The 23,637-nt window shown below is 48.2% G+C and overlaps 1 protein-coding gene across 2 annotated transcripts in view; it reads left to right on the top strand.

The window, feature by feature from the left end:
• LOC135030582 (ras GTPase-activating protein 4-like) overlaps nt 1-23,637 on the top strand; it is a 450,090-nt gene that overhangs the window by 192,271 nt on the left and 234,182 nt on the right. Inside the window, exon 1 of one of the 2 annotated variants that reach the window (XM_063953944.1) lies at nt 3,688-4,480. The exons of the other annotated variant lie outside the window; for it this stretch is intronic. Within the exon in view, the coding sequence (XP_063810014.1) occupies nt 4,416-4,480 (65 nt within the window). The 5' untranslated portion in view covers nt 3,688-4,415. Of the gene's footprint in view, nt 1-3,687; nt 4,481-23,637 lie in introns of those variants that run through there. 2 annotated transcript variants of the gene reach the window in all.

The raw sequence follows: 23,637 nt of genomic DNA, 5'->3' as shown, positions 1-23,637 counted from the left end.
GTAGTATAACACCAGTATGTGTGTATATACTTCTTAGGCTATTTTTCAGCTTCCTATCAGCTGGCTCCTTGAGGGCGGCCGTATCTGGAGACGGTAACGCCACTTGTTTTTATAAGCGTGTGAGCGCCTTATCCACCCTAAGGTGTGTTTCCCAACTCGCCCTTACTTCTGGCGGGAAAGGGTATACCGCCCATAACTTTCTATCGGAGGAACCCCACGTATCATCACACACTTCATTTAATTTATCTGATTCAGGCAAAACTACAAGTAGTTTATTCACACCCTACAAAATACCCTTATTTGTGGTACTTGTAGTATCAGAAATATGTAACACCTCCTTCATGCCCTTAACATGTAACGTGTGGCCCTAAAGGAAAATACGTTTGTTTCTTCACCGTCGACACTGGAGTCAGTGTCCCTGAGGTAAATGGGCGTTTTTACAAGCCCCTGGCGGTGTCTGAGACGCCTGGACAGGTACTAATTTGTTTGCCGGTCGTCTCATGTCGTCAACCGGCTCGCAGCGTGTTGACATGATCAAGTAAGCCATCCATTCCGGTGTCGACTCCCTAGAGAGTGACATCACCATTACAGGCAATTTGCTCCGCCTCCTCACCAACATTTTCCTCATACATGTCGACACACACGTACCGACATACAGCACACACACAGGGAATGCTCTGATAGAGGACAGGACCCACTAGCCCTTTGGGGAGACAGAGGGAGAGTTTGCCAGCACACACCAAAATGCTATAATTATACAGGGACAACCTTTATAAAAGTGTTCCTCCCTTATAGCATTTAATATATATTTATATCGCCAAATCAGTGCCCCCCCTCTCTGTTTTAACCCTGTTTCTGTAGTGCAGTGCAGGGGAGAGCATGGGAGCCTTCCCCTCAGCCTTTCTGTGAGGGAAAATGGCGCTGTGTGCTGAGGAGAATAAGCTCCGCCCCTTTTTCGGCGGGTTTTTTCTCCCGGTTTTTAAGAACTGGCCTGGGTTAAAATACATACATATAGCCTTAATGGCTATATGTGATGTATTTATTTTGCCAATAAGGTACTTATATTGCTGCCCAGGGCGCCCCCAGCAGCGCCCTGCACCCTCCGTGACTAGGTCAGTGAGCCGTGTGACAACAATGGCGCACAGCTGCAGTGCTGTGCGCTACCTTCATGAAGACTGTGAAGTCTTCTGCCGCCTGTTTCCGGACCTCCGTTCTGCCGTCTTCTTCAGCGTCTGTAAGGGGGATCGGCGGCGCGGCTCCGGGACGAACCCCAGGCTGACCTGTGTTCCGACTCCCTCTGGAGCTCAGTGTCCAGTAGCCTAAGATCCCAATCCATCCTGCACGCAGGTGAGTTGGAGATCTCTCCCCTAAGTCCCTCGTTGCAGTGATCCTGTTGCCAGCAGGAATCACTGAATGAAACCTAAAAAAAAAACTTTTCTAAACAGCTCTTTAAGAGAGCCACCTAGATTGCACCCTTCTCGGACGGGCACAAAAACCTAACTGAGGCTTGGAGGAGGGTCATAGGGGGAGGAGCCAGTACACACCATGTGACCTAAAAGCTTTTTTAGATGTGCCCTGTCTCCTGCGGAGCCCGCTATTCCCCATGGTCCTGACGGAGTCCCCAGCATCCACTAGGACGTTAGAGAAATACTGTTACTTCATTCATGCAATACACAGCTACCACTGTCTCTACGGGTGTAGTATGGCTGACCGGCGGTCTCCTGACCGCCGGTCAGCTTACCGACGCCGGGATCCCGGCGGGGAGGGGCGAGTGCAGCAAGCCCCTTGCGGGCTCGGTGGCGACCTACGGTTGCCACAGGTTCTATTCCCACTCTATGGGTGTCGTGGACAACCACGAGTGGAAATAGTCCCTGTTGGTCGGCATGCCGACCATCGGGATAGTGGGGTCGGGATGCTGGAGGAGGTCATGTGACCGTCGGTCTCCCGACCATCGGTCACATGAATACCACCCGTCTCTACATAACCCAAAACATAACATTGTGGTGACGTTCCTGTTTTTACATATTTCCTGTATATCCACTCAGTCCGCCTGTCTCTGCTTTCCTGTGCTCAGTTCCCTGGCCCCACGACACTGGCTGGCAGCAGTAATCATAGTTACTGTATTGCTGACAGGTTGTGGTCCCTACTGCTCATGCGTGGCCTGGGGCTTGCAGACACAGATTTAAAAAAAAAAAAAAGTAGTAAGATATATATATATTTTTTTAAGAAACAGTGAATTTGATGGCAGATAAGAACCACTTGGTCCATCTAGTCTTCTGCTAATTAATGTAATTGTAATTAAAAACAAAAATGTTTTCTTTAATAAAACCTATGTACTAAGCTCCAAAAAGCATACAGATGTGTCCTCTTACATCTTTGCTATTTAGCTCAATTTGGCATAACATGCAAAACATGGCTAAGCTGTTTTTCACAGGTGTGGTATGCAAGATTGACAGTAACTAGGTCGACAGTGTCTAGGTTGACCACTATTGGTCTAGAGTAACTACAGTAGGTCGACAGGGTTTATATGTCAACAGGGACTGTAGGTCGACATGGTCTAGGTCAACAGGTGAAATGGTCGACATGAGGTTTTAAAAAAATCTTGGTGTCATTTTCGTCATACAGTGACCCGGAACCCCAATTAGTGCACCGCATCCCCTAGCATGGCTCGCAAGCTTCAGGCAAGGTGCCTCGCTCTGCTACCGCTGCGCTCGGCAAAGGTTACCATTCCTAATTGTAGTCCACGTGGATCGTAATGTATGAAAAAGTTTTATTTTTATTGTTTTAAAACTCATGTCGACCTTTTGACCTGTTTACCTAGAACATGTCGACCTAGATACCCTGTCGACCTAGAAACCCTGTCGACCTAGTTACTGTTGACCAATAGTGGTTGACCTAGTTACTGTCGACCTAGAGACTGGATACCGTTTTTCACGAGTAGCGAGTGGATGGATTTTAAATTTTTGTTTTCCATAATAGAATATATATATATAGTAACATGTTAAAGAAGCAAATTAAGAAAAATCACAAGGCATGACTAAATCTATGAGTCTATGGTATGCAAAACCGTGCCATACATGGCGGGATATAGCAAAGATGTATGTGGACACATCTGCTTGAGCCTGAAGGCTAAGGAGGCATTTTCAGATGAGAGGAATCTTGGGCTCATGCAATCCCTTTCACACATTTTCCGAAGTTTTATGATAAGTGACACTGTGCGCATCAGAAGTCTATCTAAAATACTAGACTCCTCCAGGGTGTCGGGAAGTAATTCTCAGGGACAGCATCTCATCACTATTGCTGTCCCTGAAGACATTGTTGATACAGAGCAGGGATAATCAGGCTACAAGTGATTCGTCCCACCACAGTATGGCCTGACAACAATCTTATGCAATGTTTAATACATATGTCCCACAAGTCACTAAACTCTACCTTCTTTACACCATCTGTATGTGGCTTTATGTCTATAACATGTACCCTCTCCCATTACAGAAACAAAGATGCAACCTGCAAATACCTAACATGGGCACATTGCTCAGTAAGAATGTATGTGTATCATGATATTAGGAAGTATAGCACTAACTCTCCTGCATGTGCAGCAGCCAGCCACATAGGAGGGCTATTACTGTGCCAGTGTGTGTGTTACTGTTACGTCAGAGCCCAGGACGGGGATAGAGCAGCTGATACCTGGGGAAGGGGATACAGCAGCGGCAACGGGTCCAGCCTGGCTTCTCTGTGTCAGCCATGCCCTCTGAGCTCTCCGCCTGCAGCTACTGGCTATTGCCATCTGACTGCTCTCTTTAGTAATGGGCAAAGAGATACATTGAACTGAGTTGAAACACATCCAGCTCAGTGGAGTGTCTTAAGACAGTGTCTCAGCACACAGATCTTTTGGAATGCATTACAGACCGTGCACTTGCAGTGAGTGCAGAGACTGCTGGCAGTGCCAGGACTCGTGGAGGGAGTGACTCAGACCTCTGGGAGTGGGTCATCTATTCAGCTGCACTGAATGAATCAATGTATCTGATCCATCTCCACTGAACCTGCATCAGTCTTACATGCAGTCAGGCACAGCAGCATCCCTAACCCTGAGTATCATCACACTGCTCCCTCCCAGGGGGTGTCATCCAGTAGTGCTGCCTCCCAATCACTGTGACTGACTGAGAAAGGCAACTGGGGGCTGTCTGGACACACCAAACTGTGAGTGACTCGAATCATTTCAACTTCTAAATGATTGGAGTCATTGTGTGAGACATGCACTCAGTAGCCATCTCTAGCTCTCCTGTTACAGCTTCTGGCACCTGCTGCTGCTGCTGCACATACACATCCTGAGGAGGGAGGACTGATGCAGAGCGAGCCGGAGGCGCTGGGCTGCTGCTGCTGATTCCTCTGATCGTATTCAGTGACTCTCAGCCATGGCCAGAAGGAGTTCCCTGTTCATTCGGGTTGTTGAAGGGAAGAACTTATCTGCCAAGGACATGTGAGTAGCTGCATGTAGTGTGGGTGACATGTCTCCTTTTACTTGTACTGTGAACATCTGTCATGTGATGTACTATGTGTAACGTTCCCTGTGCAGCATATGATACATCTGGCAATACGTGTATGTAACACTGCTAAGTACAGGTGAATTACAAGTCTCTTTGTTTCAATAAAGTGCTGCGTGGGTTAAACATCCTTTTATAATCTGGGCCGGGGGAATTGCAGAAGGCTACACCTATAGCCTGTCCAGTATGATACATAGTACTTGATATCACCCTGATTGCAGGGCCGGCTCCAGGCATGTTCGACTAGAGCGGCCGCGCGGGGCGCCACTCTTATAGGGCGCCGCACGCTGCGGCCGCCATATTCCTGCCTGGAGCCAGCCTTTAATCTGTGTGTCCCACTCCCGGCCGCTTGTGTGCGCGCTATGCAGCGCGCTGTGCGGCGTCTGACGTTGGACGCCGGCGCCGCGCAGCGTGCATAGTGCGCAGACAGTATCGTTCCTCCGTCCGCGGCCCGCCCACCCGCCCGCGCCCACAGCAGTACTCCCGGCTCCCAGCACCGCAGTGTCAATGACAGGTAAGTTAAAATCTGTCTGGCACTGTGTGGGGTCGTTTATGTTTCTGGCACTGTGGGGGCATATCTGCACTGTGGGGGCATTATGTTTCTGGCACTGTGGGGGCATACCTGCACTGTGGGGGCATTATGTTTCTGGCACTGTGGGGGCATATCTGCACTGTGGGGGCATTATGTTTCTGGCACTGTGGGGGCATACGCATATCTGCACTGTGGGGGCATTATGTTTCTGGCACTGTGGGGGCATATCTGCACTGTGGGGGCATTATGTTTCTGGCACTGTGGGGGCATATCTGCACTGTGGGGGCATTATGTTTCTGACACTGTGGGGGCATATCTGCACTGTGGGGGCATTATGTTTCTGGCACTGTGGGGGCATACGCATATCTGCACTGTGGGGGCATTATGTTTCTGGCACTGTGGGGGCATATCTGCACTGTGGGGGCATTATGTTTCTGGCACTGTGGGGGCATACGCATATCTGCACTGTGGGGGCATTATGTTTCTGGCACTGTGGGGGCATATCTGCACTGTGGGGGCATTATGTTTCTGGCACTGTGGGGGCATACCTGCACTGTGGGGGCATTATGTTTCTGGCACTGTGGGGGCATATCTGCACTGTGGGGGCATTATGTTTCTGGCACTGTGGGGGCATATCTGCACTGTGGGGGCATTTATGTTTCTGGCACTGTGGGGGCATATCTGCACTGTGGGGGCATTTATGTTTCTGGCACTGGGGGCATTTATGTATCTGGCACTGTGGGGGCATATCTGCACTGTGGGGGCTTTTATGTTTTGTGGCACGGCGGGCATTTATTTATCTGGCACTGTGGGGGCATTTATGTTTTGTGGCACTGGGGGCATTTATGTATCTGGCACTTATGTATCTGGCGCTGTGGGGTCATTGATGCATCTGGCACTGTGGGGGCACTTATGTATCTGGCATTGTGTGGTCATTTATGTATCTGGCATTGTGGGGGCATTTATGTATCTGGCACTGGGGGCATATCTGCACTGTGTGGCCATTTATGTATCTGGCACTGCTGGGGGGCATGTCACGTGTAGCTGGCACTGCTGGGGGGTATGTCACGTGTAGCTGGCACTGCTGGGGGGCATGTCACGTGTAGCTGGCACTGCTGGGGGGCATATCATGTAGTGTATCTACTAGGCGTCTGTGGCTAGGCAATGTGTCTATCGTGCGCTGCCTGGCGCAAAGTGCCTATCGTGCTCTGCCTGGCGCAAAGTGTCTAACGTGCTCTGCCTGGCGCAAAGTGTATAGGAGGTTCTACCTGGTGCAATGTGTATTAGCTGCACTACTATGTGGTGTAATGCGAATTGCCACTATTCTGTGGTCATGCACCTTCCCCACGAAGCAACGCCCCTAAATTTTTGCTGCGCGCCTTCGGCGCGCACTGTCCCTGCTTCAGCATGTGGGTGGAGGAGCACCAGGCATTACAGTATGTACATCATTTTGCCCTCCTTACTTAAAAATGTGCCCTCCTTGTGATCAGCACCCTGCCCTAAAACGTGAACACTATCATGTGTAGCTGGCACTGCTGGGGGTCTATTGTGTGTAGCTGGCACTGTTGAGGGGCATGTCATGTGTAGCTGGCACTGCTGCGGGGCATGTCATGTGTAGCTGGCACTGCTGCGGGGCATGTCATGTGTAGCTGGCACTGCTGCGGGGCATGTCATGTGTAGCTGGCACTGCTGCGGGGCATGTCATGTGTTGCTGGCACTGCTGCGGGGCATGTCTTGTGTTGCTGGCACTGCTGCGGGGCATGTCATGTGTAGCTGGCACTACACTGGAGACATTGTGTGTAAGGAACACTACTGTGGCTGTTCTGCATAAGGCTGCTAATTGTGTGCATAGAGGGGGTGTGAAAAAATATATTTCTCTAACGTCCTAAGTGGATGCTGGGACTCCGTAAGGACCATGGGGAATAGCGGCTCCGCAGGAGACAGGGCACAAAATAAAAGCTTGAGATATCAGGTGGTGTGCACTGGCTCCTCCCCCTATGACCCTCCTCCAAGCCAGTTAGATTTTTGTGCCCGGCCGAGAAGGGTGCAAACTAGGTAGCTCTCCAGAGCTGCTTAGAATAAAAGTTTAGTTAGGTTTTTTTATTTTCAGTGAGTCCTGCTGGCAACAGGCTCACTGCATCGTGGGACTAAGGGGAGAAGAAGCGAACTCACCTGAGTGCAGAGTGGATTGGGCTTCTTAGGCTACTGGACGTTAGCTCCAGAGGGACGATCACAGGTTCAGCCTGGATGGGTCACCGGAGCCGCGCCGCCGTCCCCCTTACAGAGCCAGAAGAGACGAAGGTCCGGTGAAAGCGGCGGCAGAAGACATCCTGTCTTCAAGACTAAGGTAGCGCACAGCACCGCAGCTGTGCGCCATTGCTCTCAGCACACTTCACACTCCGGTCACTGAGGGTGCAGGGCGCTGGGGGGGAGCGCCCTGAGACGCAATATAACACACATATACCTTAGCTGGCAAAAGGAATACATCACATATAGCTCCAGGGCTATATGGATGTATTTTTTCCCCTGCCATTTTACACAAAAAAGCGGGAGTTAAGGACGTCGTGAAGGGGCGGGGCCTATCTCCTCAGCACACTGGCGCCATTATTCCCTCACAGCTCCGCTGGAAGGACGGCTCCCTGATTCTCCCCTGCAGTACTGCATCTGATTCAGGGTAAAAAAGAGAAGGGGGGGCATTTTGGCAGCAAATAACTAGATTAACAGCAGCTATAAGGGATTAACACTTATATAAGGTTATCCCTGTATATATATAGCGCTGGGTGTGTGCTGGCAGACTCTCCCTCTGTCTCTCCAAAGGGCTAAGTAGGGTCCTGTCCTCTATCAGAGCATTCCCGGTGTGTGTGCTGTGTGTCGGTACGCGTGTGTCGACATGTATGAGGAGGAAAATGAGGTGGAGGCGGAGCAGTTGCCTGTGTTAGTGATGTCACCCCCTAGGGAGTCGACACCTGACTGGATGATTGTGTTTAAGCAATTAAGTGATAATGTCAGCAATTTACAAAAAACTGTTGACGACATGAGAAAGCCGGCAAATCAATTAGTGCCTGTTCAGGCGTCTCAGACACCCTCAGGGGCCCTAAAACGGCCGCTACCTCAGTGGGTCGACACGGATCCAGATCCAGATACTGAATCTAGTGTCGACGGTGACGAGACAAACGTAATGTCCAGTAGGGCCACACGTTACATGATCACGGCAATGAAAGAGGCATTGAACCTTTCTGACACTACAAATACCTCAAAGGCGGGTATTATGTGGGGTGTGAAAAAACTGCCAATAGTTTTTCCTGAGTCTGAGGAAATAAATGAGGTGTGTGATAAAGCGTGGGTTTCCCCCGATAAAAAACAGCTAATTTCTAATAAGTTATTAGCACTATACCCTTTCCCGCCAGAGGTTAGGGCACGGTGGGAAACACCCCCTAGGGTAGATAAGGCGCTCACACGTTTATCTAAACAAGTAGCGTTACCGTCCCCTGATACGGCCACCCTCAAAGAACCAGCTGATAGGAGGCTGGAAAATATCCTGAAAAGTATATACACACATACTGGTGTTATACTGCGACCAGCAATCGCATCAGCCTGGATGTGCAGTGCTGGAGTCGCATGGGCGGATTCCCTGACTGAGAATATTGATACCCTGGATAGGGACAATATTCTGTTAACTATAGAACATTTAAAGGATGCATTGCTATATATGCGTGATGCGCAGAGGGATATTTGTACCCTGGCATCAAGAGTAAGCGCAATGTCCATCTCTGCCAGAAGAGCATTATGGACCAGACAGTGGTCAGGGGACGCAGATTCCAAACGGCACATGGAAGTATTGCCGTATAAGGGGGAGGAGTTATTTGGGGCTGGTCTAACAGACCTGGTGGCCACGGCAACGGCTGGAAAATCCACCTTTTTACCCCAGGTTACTTCACATCAACAGAAAAAGACACAGTCTTTTCAAACTCAGTCCTTTCGTTCCCATAAGTACAAGCGAGCAAAAGGTCACTCTTTTCTGCCCAAGGGCAGAGGAAGAGGAAAAAGGCAGCACCATGCAGCCGCTTCCCAGGAGCAGAAGCCCTCCCCTGCTTCTGCCAAGTCTTCAGCATGACGCTGGGGCTTTACAAGCAGACTCAGACACGGTGGGGGCCCGTCTCAAGAATTTCAACGCGCAGTGGGCTCACTCGCAAGTGGATCCCTGGATTCTACAGGTAGTATCACAGGGGTACAAACTGGAATTCGAGGCGTTTCCTCCTCATCGGTTCCTGAAGTCTGCTTTACCAAAGTCTCCCTCCGACAGGGAGGCAGTTCTGGAAGCCATTCACAAGCTGTACTCCCAGCAGGTGATAATCAAGGTACCCCTCTTACAACAGGGGAAGGGGTATTATTCCACACTATTTGTGGTACCGAAGCCGGACGGCTCGGTGAGACCAATATTAAATCTAAAATCTTTGAACACTTACATAAAAAGGTTCAAATTCAAGATGGAGTCACTCAGAGCGGTGATAGCGAACCTGGAAGAGGGGGACTATATGGTGTCGCTGGACATCAAGGATGCTTATCTCCACGTCCCAATATATCCTTCTCACCAAGGGTACCTCAGGTTTGTAGTACAAAACTGTCATTATCAGTTTCAGACGCTGCCGTTTGGATTGTCCACGGCGCCTCGGGTCTTTACCAAGGTAATGGCCGAAATGATGATTCTTCTACGAAGAAAAGGCATCTTAATTATCCCTTACTTGGACGATCTCCTGATAAGGGCAAGAACCAAGGAACAGTTAGAAGTCGGAGTGGCACTATCTCAGGTAGTGCTAAGTCAGCACGGATGGATTCTAAATATTCCAAAATCGCAGCTGATTCCAACGACACGTCTACTGTTCTTAGGAATGATTCTGGACACAGTCCAGAAGAAGGTGTTTCTCCCGGAGGAGAAGGCCAGGGAGTTATCCGAGCTAGTCAGGAACCTCCTAAAACCAGGACAGGTCTCAGTGCATCAGTGCACAAGGGTCCTGGGAAAAATGGTGGCTTCTTACGAAGCGATTCCATTCGGAAGATTCCATGCAAGAACTTTTCAGTGGGATCTACTGGGAAAATGGTCCGGATCGCATCTTCAGATGCATCAACGGATAACCCTGTCGCCAAGGACAAGGGTGTCTCTCCTGTGGTGGCTTCAGAGGGCTCATCTACTAGAGGGCCGCAGATTTGGCATTCAGGATTGGATCCTGGTAACCACGGATGCCAGCCTGAGAGGCTGGGGAGCAGTCACACAGGGAAGGAATTTCCAGGGCTTGTGGTCAAGCATGGAAACATCTCTTCATATAAACATTCTAGAACTAAGGGCCATTTACAATGCCTTAATTCAAGCAAAACCTCTGCTTCAGGGTCAGGCGGTGTTGATCCAGTCGGACAACATCACGTCAGTCGCCCACATAAACAGACAGGGCGGCACGAGAAGCAGGAGGGCAATGGCAGAAACTGCAAGGATTCTTCGCTGGGCGGAAAATCATGTGATAGCACTGTCAGCAGTGTTCATTCCGGGAGTGGACAACTGGGAAGCAGACTTCCTCAGCAGACACGACCTTCACCCGGGAGAGTGGGGACTTCACCCAGAAGTCTTCCACCAAATTGTAAACCGTTGGGAAAGACCAAAGGTGGACATGATGGCGTCACGTCTAAACAAAAAACTGGACAGATATTGCGCCAGGTCAAGGGACCCTCAGGCAATAGCAGTGGACGCTCTGGTAACGCCGTGGGTGTACCAGTCAGTGTATGTATTCCCTCCTCTGCCCCTCATACCGAAAGTATTGAGAATCATAAGAAGGAGAGGAGTAAGAACTATACTCGTGGTTCCGGATTGGCCAAGAAGGTCTTGGTACCCGGAACTTCAAGAGATGCTCACGGACGAACCGTGGCCTCTACCTCTAAGACAGGACCTGCTACTGCAGGGGCCTTGTCTGTTCCAAGACTTACCGCGGCTGCGTTTGACGGCATGGCGGTTGAACGCCGGATCCTGAAGGACAAGGGCATTCCAGAAGAAGTCATCCCTACTCTGGTAAAAGCCAGAAAGGAAGTAACCGCAAAACATTATCACCGCATTTGGCGTAAATATGTTGCGTGGTGTGAGGCCAAGAAGGCCCCTACACAGGAATTTCAACTGGGTCGTTTCTTGCATTTCCTGCAAACAGGACTGTCTATGGGCCTAAAATTAGGGTCCATTAAGGTTCAAATTTCGGCCCTGTCGATATTCTTCCAGAAAGAACTGGCTTCAGTACCTGAAGTTCAGACATTTGTGAAAGGGGTGCTGCACATACAGCCTCCTTTTGTGCCTCCAGTGGCACCTTGGGATCTCAATGTTGTGTTGAGATTTCTAAAATCACACTGGTTTGAACCATTGTCTACGGTAGATTTAAAATATCTCACGTGGAAGGTGTCGATGCTGTTGGCCTTGGCTTCAGCTAGGCGTGTGTCAGAATTGGCGGCTTTATCATGTAAAAGCCCTTACCTAAATTTTCATTCTGACAGGGCGGAATTGAGGACTCGTCCTCAATTTCTACCTAAGGTGGTTTCTGCATTTCACATGAACCAACCTATTGTGGTACCTGCGGCTACTAGGGACTTAGAGGACTCTAAGTTGCTGGACGTTGTCAGGGCCTTGAAAATATATGTTTCCAGGACGGCTGGAGTCAGGAAAACTGACTCGCTGTTTATCCTGTATGCACCCAACAAGCTGGGTGCTCCTGCTTCAAAGCAGACGATTGCTCGTTGGATTTGTAGTACAATTCAGCTTGCACATTCCGTGGCAGGATTGCCACAGCCAAAATCAGTAAAAGCCCATTCCACAAGGAAAGTGGGCTCATCTTGGGCGGCTGCCCGAGTGGTCTCGGCTTTACAACTTTGCCGAGCAGCTACTTGGTCAGGGGCAAACACGTTTGCTAAATTCTACAAATTTGATACCCTGGCTGAGGAGGACCTGGAGTTCTCTCATTCGGTGCTGCAGAGTCATCCGCACTCTCCCGCCCGTTTGGGAGCTTTGGTATAATCCCCATGGTCCTTACGGAGTCCCAGCATCCACTTAGGACGTTAGAGAAAATAAGATTTTACTTACCGATAAATCTATTTCTCGTAGTCCGTAGTGGATGCTGGGCGCCCATCCCTAGTGCGGATTGTCTGCAATACTTGTATATAGTTATTGTTACAAAAAATTCGGGTTATTATTGTTGAGCCATCTTTTCAGAGGCTCCTTTAAATTTATCATACTGTTAACTGGGTTCAGATCACGAGTTGTACGGTGTGATTGGTGTGGCTGGTATGAGTCTTACCCGGGATTCAATATCCTTCCTTATTATGTACGCTCGTCCGGGCACAGTATCCTAACTGGCTTGGAGGAGGGTCATAGGGGGAGGAGCCAGTGCACACCACCTGATATCTCAAGCTTTTATTTTGTGCCCTGTCTCCTGCGGAGCCGCTATTCCCCATGGTCCTTACGGAGTCCCAGCATCCACTACGGACTACGAGAAATAGATTTATCGGTAAGTAAAATCTTATTTTATTTATAGTTTAATAATATGAAGTTACGAGGCCACACCCACTTTCACAGGAGGCCACGCCCACTTTTCCCGAAGCGCGCATAGGGGCTGGGGGGCGCTTTTACATTTTCTCGCTCAGGGTGCTAGTAGGCCTGGAGCCGGCCCTGCCTGATTGCCAGCTAGGAATATTACAGAATTATCCCGAGTTGGGATTTTGTGGTTGTGCGCTAAAGGTTATATTTAGTAGTATACAAATTATTCTAATCACGTAAAGAATCAGTACGAGGCTGCCGGGCTAACAGCAGCTGGAAAGGTGCACTAAGGGCTAATCACAGTGGAGGGATATGATATGAAATAATATAAGACCATGACCATTACCTGTAATTGCCTGTTATCTTGGCACATACTGTGCAAATAAATCGCTGCAGTGCAAATGAGCCAAGCATGGATACAAGCAAATGCTGTTTAACTGTTTCCTACCATTAGTGAAATATTGGCGTGGTTATTCCTGAATATTGTACAATGCTTTATAGCTGCAATTATGACATTAATGCATTCCATGTTTACAATAAAAACAACAATACATAGTTTAATTGCCACCGTATTGCCTATTATGACCTAGGATTTCCCATCAGTCTTGGGAAAAAAAACCTGGTTATTTTAATGCTAATAGTTATGTTTGGTTATTCTCTGGGAAGGTAATAACTGTGTTTGGATCAACATTTTATTTACATTTTGTGTGTGTTGTGTAAAATGATATGTGAGCTTTGGGGTCAGGTGTGCCTCAGATTTTCCTAATTGTTTCATTGAATCTCTACCCTGAGATGGTCACAGTTTGAGAGACGCTTATTCTCGCCAGAGAATGTCACCAGTGTATTCTACAAAGCTAGCAGCCTGGAGAGGTTTAATGTAAAATGTGCAATATAAGGTTGTTGAAGACAGCGGGTTGGACTGCTTGTCAGACTGGCAAGCGTGTTCAGTCAGCTGCACTGGCAATAACACTGCTCTCTGTTTACCTTTTAAACTTCTGAAAGCTGTTAGTCATGCAGACTGCACAGAGAGCAGGCACCAGCTGGACTGTGGTCAGGGTGGCAGTGCTGGGAAGATACCCATGTTAGCTTCATATTCATTTCTTTATTGTCACATCTTCTATTCTAGGTGGTTTTGTTTCTTTCTAATAGTATTCAGGGGCCATTTCTGCTAACAATATAGCACACACACAATCCATTTAATTCATGTCTTTGGACCTGATTCAGTAAGGATTGCAGTCTATGCTAAAAATCACTTTCTGCGATCAATAGTTGCCACCCAGAAATTGAGAAAGAACGCCCATTATAAAAATTGTGAATGCATCACAATGTACGGTCTGATCGCAAAACCATGCAATTACCAGAACTTCGATGGTTTTTCCTATCTCCGCAGGCAAGGTCATCCACAATTTTTGCTACACAAGAGGCTGGAAGTGGTCATCGCTGACGTCAGAGGCCCTCCTTAAAAACGCCTGGGCACGCCTGCGTTTTTTCAGACACACCTAGAAAACAGCGGGTTTTCAGCCCACAAACGCCGTCTTCTTGTCAGTCAAACAGTGGCTGCATTGCGATCATAATGTGTACAAATTTTTAGTCACCATTTCTCTGACGTCCTAAGTGGATGCTGGGACTCCGTAAGGACCATGGGGAATAGCGGCTCCGCAGGAGACTGGGCACAACTAAAGAAAGCTTTAGGACTACCTGGTGTGCACTGGCTCCTCCCTCTATGACCCTCCTCCAGACCTCTGTTAGAATTTTGTGCCCGGCTGAGCTGGATGCACACTAGGGGCTCTCCTGAGCTCCTAGAAAAAGAAAGTTTATTTTAGGTATTTTATTTTCAGTGAGATCTGCTGGCAACAGACTCATTGCTACGAGGGACTAAGGGGAGAGAAGCGAACCTACCTGCTTGCAGCTAGCTTGGGCTTCTAAGGCTACTGGACACCATTAGCTCCAGAGGGATCGAACACAGGGCCCGACCTCGATCGTCCGTTCCCGGAGCCGCGCCGCCGTCTCCCTTACAGAGCCAGAAGCAAGAAGAGTCCTGGAAATCGGCGGCAGAAGACTTCGGTCTTCAAACAAGGTAGCGCACAGCACTGCAGCTGTGCGCCATTGCTTCCCATGCACACCTCACACTCCGGTCACTGATGGGTGCAGGGCGCTAGGGGGGGCGCCCTGGGCTGCAATATTTAGTACCTTGGCTGGCAAAAAAACACATAATATAGTCATAGAGACTATATATGTGTAAAATACCCCTGCCAGATATACATAGAAAAAAGCGGGAGAAGTCCGCCGAAAAAGGGGCGGGGCTATCTCCCTCAGCACACTGGCGCCATTTTCCCTCACAGCTCCGCTGGAAGGATCGCTCCCAGGCTCTCCCCTGCAGTTTCCAGACTACATAGGGTAAAAAAGAGAGGGGGGGGCACTAAATTTAGGCGCAATATTGTGTATACAAGCAGCTATTGGGAAAAATCACTCAGTTATAGTGTTAATCCCTGTGTTATATAGCGCTGTTGGTGTGTGCTGGCATACTCTCTCTCTGTCTCCCCAAAGGGCTTTGTGGGGTCCTGTCCTCAGTCAGAGCATTCCCTGTGTGTGTGCGGTGTGTCGGTACGGCTGTGTCGACATGTTTGATGAGGAGGCTTATGTGGAGGCGGAGCAAGTGCCGATAAATGTGATGTCACCCCCTGCGGGGCCGACACCTGAGTGGATGGACTTGTGGAAGGAATTACGTGAAAGTGTCAACTCCTTACATAAAACAACATATCAGATGTGGGACAGCCGGCTTCTCAGCTTGTGCCTGCCCAGCTGTCTCAAAAGCCATCAGGGGCTCTAAAACGCCCGCTACCTCAGATGGCAGACACAGATGTCGACATGGATACTGAATCCAGTGTCGATGACGATGAGACAAATGTACATTCCAATAGGGCCACACGTTACATGATTGAGGCAATGAAAAATGTGTTGCACATTACTGATATTACCCCAGGAACCACAAAAAAGGGTATTATGTTTGGGGAGAAAAAACTACCAGTGGTTTTTCCCCCATCTGAGGAATTAAATGAGGTGTGTGAAGAAGCGTGGGCTTCCCCCGATAAGAAACTGGTAATTTCTAAAAGGTTACTAATGGCGTACCCTTTCCCGCCAGAGGATAGGTCACGTTGGGAAACATCCCCTAGGGTGGATAAAGCGCTCACACGTCTGTCAAAAAAGGTGGCACTACCGTCTCCGGACACGGCCGCCCTAAAGGAGCCTGCTGATAGGAAGCAGGAAGCTATCCTGAAGTCTGTATATACACACTCAGGTATTATACTGAGACCGGCTATTGCTTCAGCATGGATGTGCAGTGCGGCAGCTGCGTGGTCAGATTCCCTGTCGGAAAATATTGATACCCTAGACAGGGACACTATATTGCTATCCATAGAGCATATAAAAGACGCAGTCTTATACATGAGAGATGCACAGAGGGATGTTTGCCGGCTGGCATCTAAAATAAGTGCAATGTCCATTTCTGCCAGGAGAGGATTATGGACTCGGCAGTGGACGGGTGATGCAGATTCTAAAAGGCACATGGAAGTTTTGCCTTATAAGGGTGAGGAGTTGTTCGGGGATGGTCTCTCGGACCTCGTTTCCACAGCAACAGCTGGGAAGTCAGCATTTTTACCCCATGTTCCCTCACAGCCAAAGAAAGCACCATATTATCAGGTACAGTCCTTTCGGCCCCATAAAGGCAAGCGGGTTAAAGGCGCGTCCTTTCTGCCCAGAGGCAGAGGTAGAGGGAAAAAGCTGCAGCATACAGCCAGTTCCCAGGAGCAAAAGTCCTCCCCCGCTTCCTCCAAGTCCACCGCATGATGCTGGGGCTCCACAGGCAGATCCAGGTACGGTGGGGGCCCGTCTCAAAAACTTCAGCAATCAGTGGGCTCGCTCACGGGTGGATCCCTGGATCCTTCAAGTAGTATCTCAGGGGTACAAGCTGGAATTCAAGACGTCTCCCCCCCGCCGTTTCCTCAAATCTGCCTTGCCAACAACTCCCTCAGGCAGGGAGGCAGTGCTGGAGGCAATTCACAAGCTGTATTCCCAGCAGGTGATAGTCAAGGTGCCCCTCCTTCAACAAGGACGGGGTTACTATTCCACAATGTTTGTGGTACCGAAACCGGACGGTTCGGTGAGACCCATTTTAAATTTGAAATCCTTGAACACATATATAAAAAAATTCAAGTTCAAGATGGAATCGCTCAGGGCGGTTATTTCAAGCCTGGACGAGGGGGATTACATGGTATCACTGGACATCAAGGATGCTTACCTGCATGTCCCCATTTACCATCATCACCAGGAGTACCTCAGATTTGTGGTACAGGATTGTCATTACCAATTCCAGACGTTGCCGTTTGGTCTGTCCACGGCACCGAGGGTATTTACCAAGGTAATGGCCGAAATGATGATACTCCTTCGAAAAAAGGGAGTTTTAATTATCCCGTACTTGGACGATCTCCTGATAAAGGCGAGGTCCAGGGAGCAGTTGTTGGTCGGGGTAGCACTATCTCGGGAGGTGCTACAACAGCACGGTTGGATTCTAAATATTCCAAAGTCACAGCTGGTCCCTACGACACGTCTACTGTTCCTGGGGATGGTTCTGGACACAGAACAGAAAAAAGTGTTTCTCCCGGAGGAGAAAACCAAGGAGCTGTCATCTCTAGTCAGAGGCCTCCTGAAACCAAAACAGGTGTCGGTGCATCACTGCACGCGAGTCCTGGGAAAAATGGTAGCTTCCTACGAAGCAATTCCATTCGGCAGGTTCCATGCAAGGACTTTTCAGTGGGACCTGTTGGACAAGTGGTCCGGATCGCATCTTCAGATGCATCGGCTGATAACCCTGTCTCCAACGACCAGGGTGTCTCTGATGTGGTGGCTGCAAAGTGCTCATCTTCAAGAGGGCCGCAGATTCGGCATACAGGACTGGGTCCTGGTGACCACGGATGCCAGCCTTCGAGGCTGGGGGGCAGTCACACAGGGAAGAAACTTCCAAGGACTATGGTCAAGTCAGGAGACTTCCCTACACATAAATATTCTGGAACTGAGGGCCATTTACAATGCCCTAAGTCAGGCAAAACCCCTGCTTCAAAACCAGCCGGTACTGATCCAGTCAGACAACATCACGGCAGTCGCCCATGTAAACCGACAGGGCGGCACAAGAAGCAGGACGGCGATGGCAGAAGCCACAAGGATTCTCCGATGGGCGGAAAATCACGTGTAAGCACTGTCAGCAGTGTTCATTCCGGGAGTGGAAAACTGGGAAGCAGACTTCCTCAGCAGGCACGACCTCCACCCGGGAGAGTGGGGACTTCATCCAGAAGTCTTCCAACTGATTGTAAACCGTTGGGAAAGGCCACAGGTGGACATGATGGCTTCCCGCCTAAACAAAAAGCTAGAAAGATATTGCGCCAGGTCAAGAGACCCTCAGGCGATAGCTGTGGACGCTCTAGTGACACCGTGGGTGTACCGGTCGGTTTATGTGTTCCCTCCTCTTCCTCTCATACCCAAGGTACTGAGAATAATAAGGAGAAGAGGAGTAAGAACTATACTCATTGTTCCGGATTGGCCAAGAAGAGCTTGGTACCCGGAACTTCAAGAAATGATCTCAGAGGACCCATGGCCTCTGCCGCTCAGACAGGACCTGCTGCAGCAGGGGCCCTGTCTGTTCCAAGACTTACCGTGGCTGCGTTTGACGGCATGGTGGTTGAACACCGGATCCTGAAGGAAAAGGGCATTCCGGAGGAAGTCATTCCTACGCTGATTAAAGCTAGGAAAGAAGTGACCGCAAACCATTATCACCGCATTTGGCGAAAATATGTTGCGTGGTGTGAGGCCAGGAAGGCCCCAACGGAGGAATTTCAGCTGGGCCGTATTCTGCACTTCCTACAGTCAGGGGTGACTATGGGCCTAAAATTGGGTTCCATTAAGGTCCAGATTTCGGCTCTATCGATTTTCTTCCAGAGAGAACTGGCTTCACTACCTGAAGTTCAGACTTTTGTTAAGGGAGTGCTGCATATTCAGCCCCCTTTTGTGCCTCCAGTGGCACCTTGAGATCTCAACGTGGTGTTGGATTTCCTAAAGTCACATTGGTTTGAGCCACTTAAAACCGTGGAATTAAAATATGTCACGTGGAAAGTGGTCATGCTGTTGGCCTTGGCTTCGGCCAGGCGTGTGTCAGAATTGGCGGCTTTGTCATGTAAAAGCCCTTATCTGATTTTCCATATGGATAGGGCAGAATTGAGGACTCGTCCCCAGTTTCTCCCTAAGGTGGTATCAGCCTTTCATTTGAACCAACCTATCGTGGTGCCTGCGGCTACTAAAGACTTGGAGGCTTCCAAGTTGTTGGACGTAGTCAGGGCCCTGAGAATTTATGTTTCCAGGACAGCTAGTGTCAGGAAAACTGACTCGTTGTTTATCCTGTATGCACCCAACAAGCTGGGTGCTCCTGCTTCAAAGCAGACTATTGCTCGCTGGATCTGTAGTACGATTCAGCTTGCACATTCTGCGGCTGGACTGCCGCATCCTAAATCAGTGAAAGCCCATTCCACGAGGAAGGTGGGCTCTTCTTGGGCGGCGGCCGAGGGGTCTCGGCTCTACAACTTTGCCGAGCAGCTACTTGGTCGGGGTCAAACACATTTGCTAAATTCTACAAGTTTGACACCCTGGCTGAGGAGGACCTAGAGTTTGCCCATTCGGTGCTGCAGAGTCATCCGCACTCTCCCGCCCGTTTGGGAGCTTTGGTATAATCCCCATGGTCCTTACGGAGTCCCAGCATCCACTTAGGACGTCAGAGAAAATAAGATTTTACTCACCGGTAAATCTATTTCTCGTAGTCCGTAGTGGATGCTGGGCGCCCATCCCAAGTGCGGATTGTCTGCAATACTTGTATATAGTTATTGTTTAACTAAAGGGTTATTGTTGAGCCATCTGTTGAGTGGCTCAGTTATTGTTCATACTGTTAACTGGGTATAGTATCACGAGTTATACGGTGTGGCTGGTATGAGTCTTACCCGGGATTCAAAATCCTTCCTTATTGTGTCAGCTCTTCCGGGCACAGTATCCTAACTTAGGTCTGGAGGAGGGTCATAGAGGGAGGAGCCAGTGCACACCAGGTAGTCCTAAAGCTTTCTTTAGTTGTGCCCAGTCTCCTGCGGAGCCGCTATTCCCCATGGTCCTTACGGAGTCCCAGCATCCACTACGGACTACGAGAAATAGAATTACCGGTGAGTAAAATATTATTTTTTGCTAGCGCATCACAGGAATTATTCGTTCTAATCAATGGTATTATTGTTCCAAATCACTGGAAGAAAATGACAAAATCACTGGAATCAGTTGGCAAGATCACTGTAATTAATAATTAATTATAAATCACTGATATTAATTGGTAAAATCTCGCTATCGCCTGCCTAGTGAAGTGGAATCTAGATGGGATTTTGTACCAGGGACACAATAACTTCATTAATTGTCTAAATCCCAATGCACTAATGGCGGAAAACGGGCGCACGTCTAACAGCGCACTGATTATACTGAGAACTGATTATACTGATCAATCACTGATTATATTGAGCACTGATTTTACTGAGCACTGATGATACTACTACGGAGAACTGACACTGAGCAGCGAGAACAGCACTGGACTATTGTACTGTAGTATACTGGTCACCAAAATGCTGCACTGTACTACTATATATACTGCTCACAACAATGCAGCACAGATATGGATACTTGCAGTGACACGGAGCTGCAAGATACAGCAATGGCCTACTGTACTGTACAACTATATACTGTTGGTCACCAAAATGCTGCACTGTACTACTATATATACTGCTCACAAAAATGCAGCACAGATATGGAATGGATACTCGCAGTGACACGGAGCTGCAAGATACAGCAATGGCCTACTGTACTGTACAACTATATACTGTTGGTCACCAAAATGCTGCACTGCACTGCTCACAAAAATGCAGCACAGATATGGAATGGATACTTGCAGTGACACGGAGCTGCAAGATACAGCAATGGCCTACTGTACTGTACAACTATATACTGTTGGTCGCCAAAATGCTGCACTGTACTACTATATATACTGCTCACAAAAATGCAGCACAGATATGGAATGGATACTTGCAGTGACACAGAGCTGCAAGATACAGCAATTTCCTACTGTACTGTACAACTATATACTGTTGGTCACCAAAATGCAGCACACTGAGCACAGATATTTGCAGCACACTGAGCACAGATATGGAGCTTTTCAGGCAGAGAACGTAGATATTTGCAGCACACTGAGCACAGATATTTGCAGCGCACTGAGCACAGATATTTGCAGCACACTGAGCACAGATATTGAGCTTTTCAGGCAGAGAACGTAGCCACGTCCTCTCCGTTCAATCTCCAATGCACGAGTGAAAATGGCAGCGACGCGCGGCTCTTTATATAGAATACGAATATCGCAAGAATCCGACAGCGGAATGATGACGTTCGGCCGCGTTCGGGTTAACCGAGCAAGGCGGGAAGATCCGAGGCTGCCTCGGACCCGTGTAAAATAGGTGAAGTTCGGGGGGAGTCGGATCTCGACGAACCGAACCCGCTCATCTCTAGTTAGTAGTAAATGTGGAAATTCTAGCACTGTAAGTAACATATGTATTAGACTGGTGTGTGTCTGGACAGTGTCACTAACATACTAAGTTGTATTTTTCATGTAGAAAATAAAATAAATACTAAATAAAAGTACTATTTAAGGTAAAATAAATACAAACATTTGTTTAATTCAAATGAGAATCTTCTTTTCTGCAACAGACTGATTGCAAATATCAATTAAATAATGCCGCCCCCCCCCCCCCCTCCCCCACCAAATAAAAATATAGTATAAATGGGAGGTGGAGATCAAGAACCAATCAGAAGCGTTGAACCATTGTTTTTTTATTATTATTATTATTATTATTATTATTATTATTATTATTTGTATCTAATAAAAGGAAAGTTAAAAAAAATAGTGAATTGTTTTAATTATTTTTTGTATGTGCAATATGATTTTGTATGAAAATAGTAAAATCATAACATGGTATATAAATATATATAGGTTATGGATCAAAGGGTCAACAGTCAGAAGTCTGACAATGTCTAGGTCGACATGCACACAGTCAACATGAGTTTTTGACATTTTATGGTGTCAAAATTTTACTTCCAACACGTGGACCACTAGTTAGTGTGCCGCGTCCCCTCACATGGCTTGCCTCACTCACGGGCTACCATTCTCAATTGTAGTCCACGTGGATGGTAAAGAAGGAAAAATGAAACAAAATTCCAAAAAGCTCATGTCAACCATTTGAACCTGTCGACCTTATGACCATATCGCCCATATGTATGTCGACAATTTGGTGTCGACCTCTCATCCGGATACCATATATATATATCTAGATAGATAGATAGATAGATAGATATGCTGGCCATACATCAGGTCGATATCGTTTATAAATACGACTGACGTATTGTGTGTACATGATGCATGTTTTATGCACAATTACGAAGCGATGCGCGGCCGCACGGGTAGCATGTCGTATCAAATGATCATACGTGCAGCCCATATTATCCGTCGTAATCGTATGCACATCATACCATGTTTGATGTACATATGATGCATCGTTCGATTTTGAGTGTACAGTATACACAGGTCACAACATGCCAGTGACACGTTATTTATTCAGACCACTACGGAGTCTGACCAGACAGGAAAAGACTACAGAGCTGCTAGGGATTTTTCTTTTAGCTTCAAATCTGAAATAAGTGACTATTATTAAACCCCTTGGGGTATATTTACTAAGGTCCCGATTTTGACCGAGATGCCGTTTTTTCTTCAAAGTGTCATTTCGGTAATTTACTAAGCAAAAATCACGGCAGTGATGAGGGCATTCGTAATATTTTGGAAGTCCTAGGAAAAAATCACGAATCAATACACCATCGGTCAAATACGCCTGCAATTTGGTAGAAATCGGGAATTTACTAAAAAGTGCAAAACACAAACACTGCCGACAATAGCCAAACACTGCCGTGCTAAAATACAAATCGTGAAAAAGTGCTAAAAAAAAACAGACCTGCTTTTTTATCCCGTGTTTGTATTGGCATGCACGGATCCATGAGATCCGTGCATGTTTTTCAGTGGGAAGGGGGGGGAAATGTTATAAATTTCCAAAAAAAAAAATGCGTGGGGTCCCCCCTCCTAAACCAAACCAGCCTCGGGCACTTTGAGCCGGCCCTGGTTGCAAAAATATGGGAAAAAAATTGACAGGGGTTCCCCCATATTTAAGCAACCAGCACCGGGCTCTGCGCCTGGTCCTGGTTCCAAAAATACGGGGGACAAAAAGAGTAGGGGTCCCCCGTATTTTTGAAACCAGCACCGGGCTCCACTAGCTGGACAGATAATGCCACAGCCGGGGGTCACTTTTATACAGTGCCTTGCGGCCGTGGCATCAAATATCCAACTAGTCACCCCTGGCCGGGGTACCCTGGGGGAGTGGGGACCCCTTCAATCAAGGGGTCCCCCCCTCCAGCCACCCAAGGGCCAGGGGTGAAGCCCGAGGCTGTCCCCCCCATCCAATGGGCTGCGGATGGGGGGCTGATAGCCTTTGTTCAAAGTGAATGATATTGTTTTTAGTAGCAGTACTACAAGGCCCAGCAAGCCTCCCCCGCAAGCTGGTACTTGGAGAACCACAAGTACCAGCATGCGGCGGAAAAATGGGCCCGCTGGTACCTGTAGTACTACTACTAAAAAAATACCCCAATAAAGACAACACACACACACACCTTGAAAGTATAACTTTAATACATCCATCCACACCTCCATATACACATACTTACCTTATGTTCCCACGCAGGTCGGTCCTCTTCTCCAGTAGAATCCATGGTGTACCTGTAGAAAAAATTATACTCACATAATCCAGTGTTTTAGGCTCCTCGGTAAATCCTTTTGTAAT

Source organism: Pseudophryne corroboree, chromosome 2 (genome assembly GCF_028390025.1).
Source record: "Pseudophryne corroboree isolate aPseCor3 chromosome 2, aPseCor3.hap2, whole genome shotgun sequence".
Taxonomy (NCBI): Eukaryota; Metazoa; Chordata; class Amphibia; order Anura; family Myobatrachidae; genus Pseudophryne; species Pseudophryne corroboree.
The sequence above is the reverse complement of the archived record's forward strand: the minus strand, read 5'-3'. Positions and strand labels throughout refer to the sequence as shown.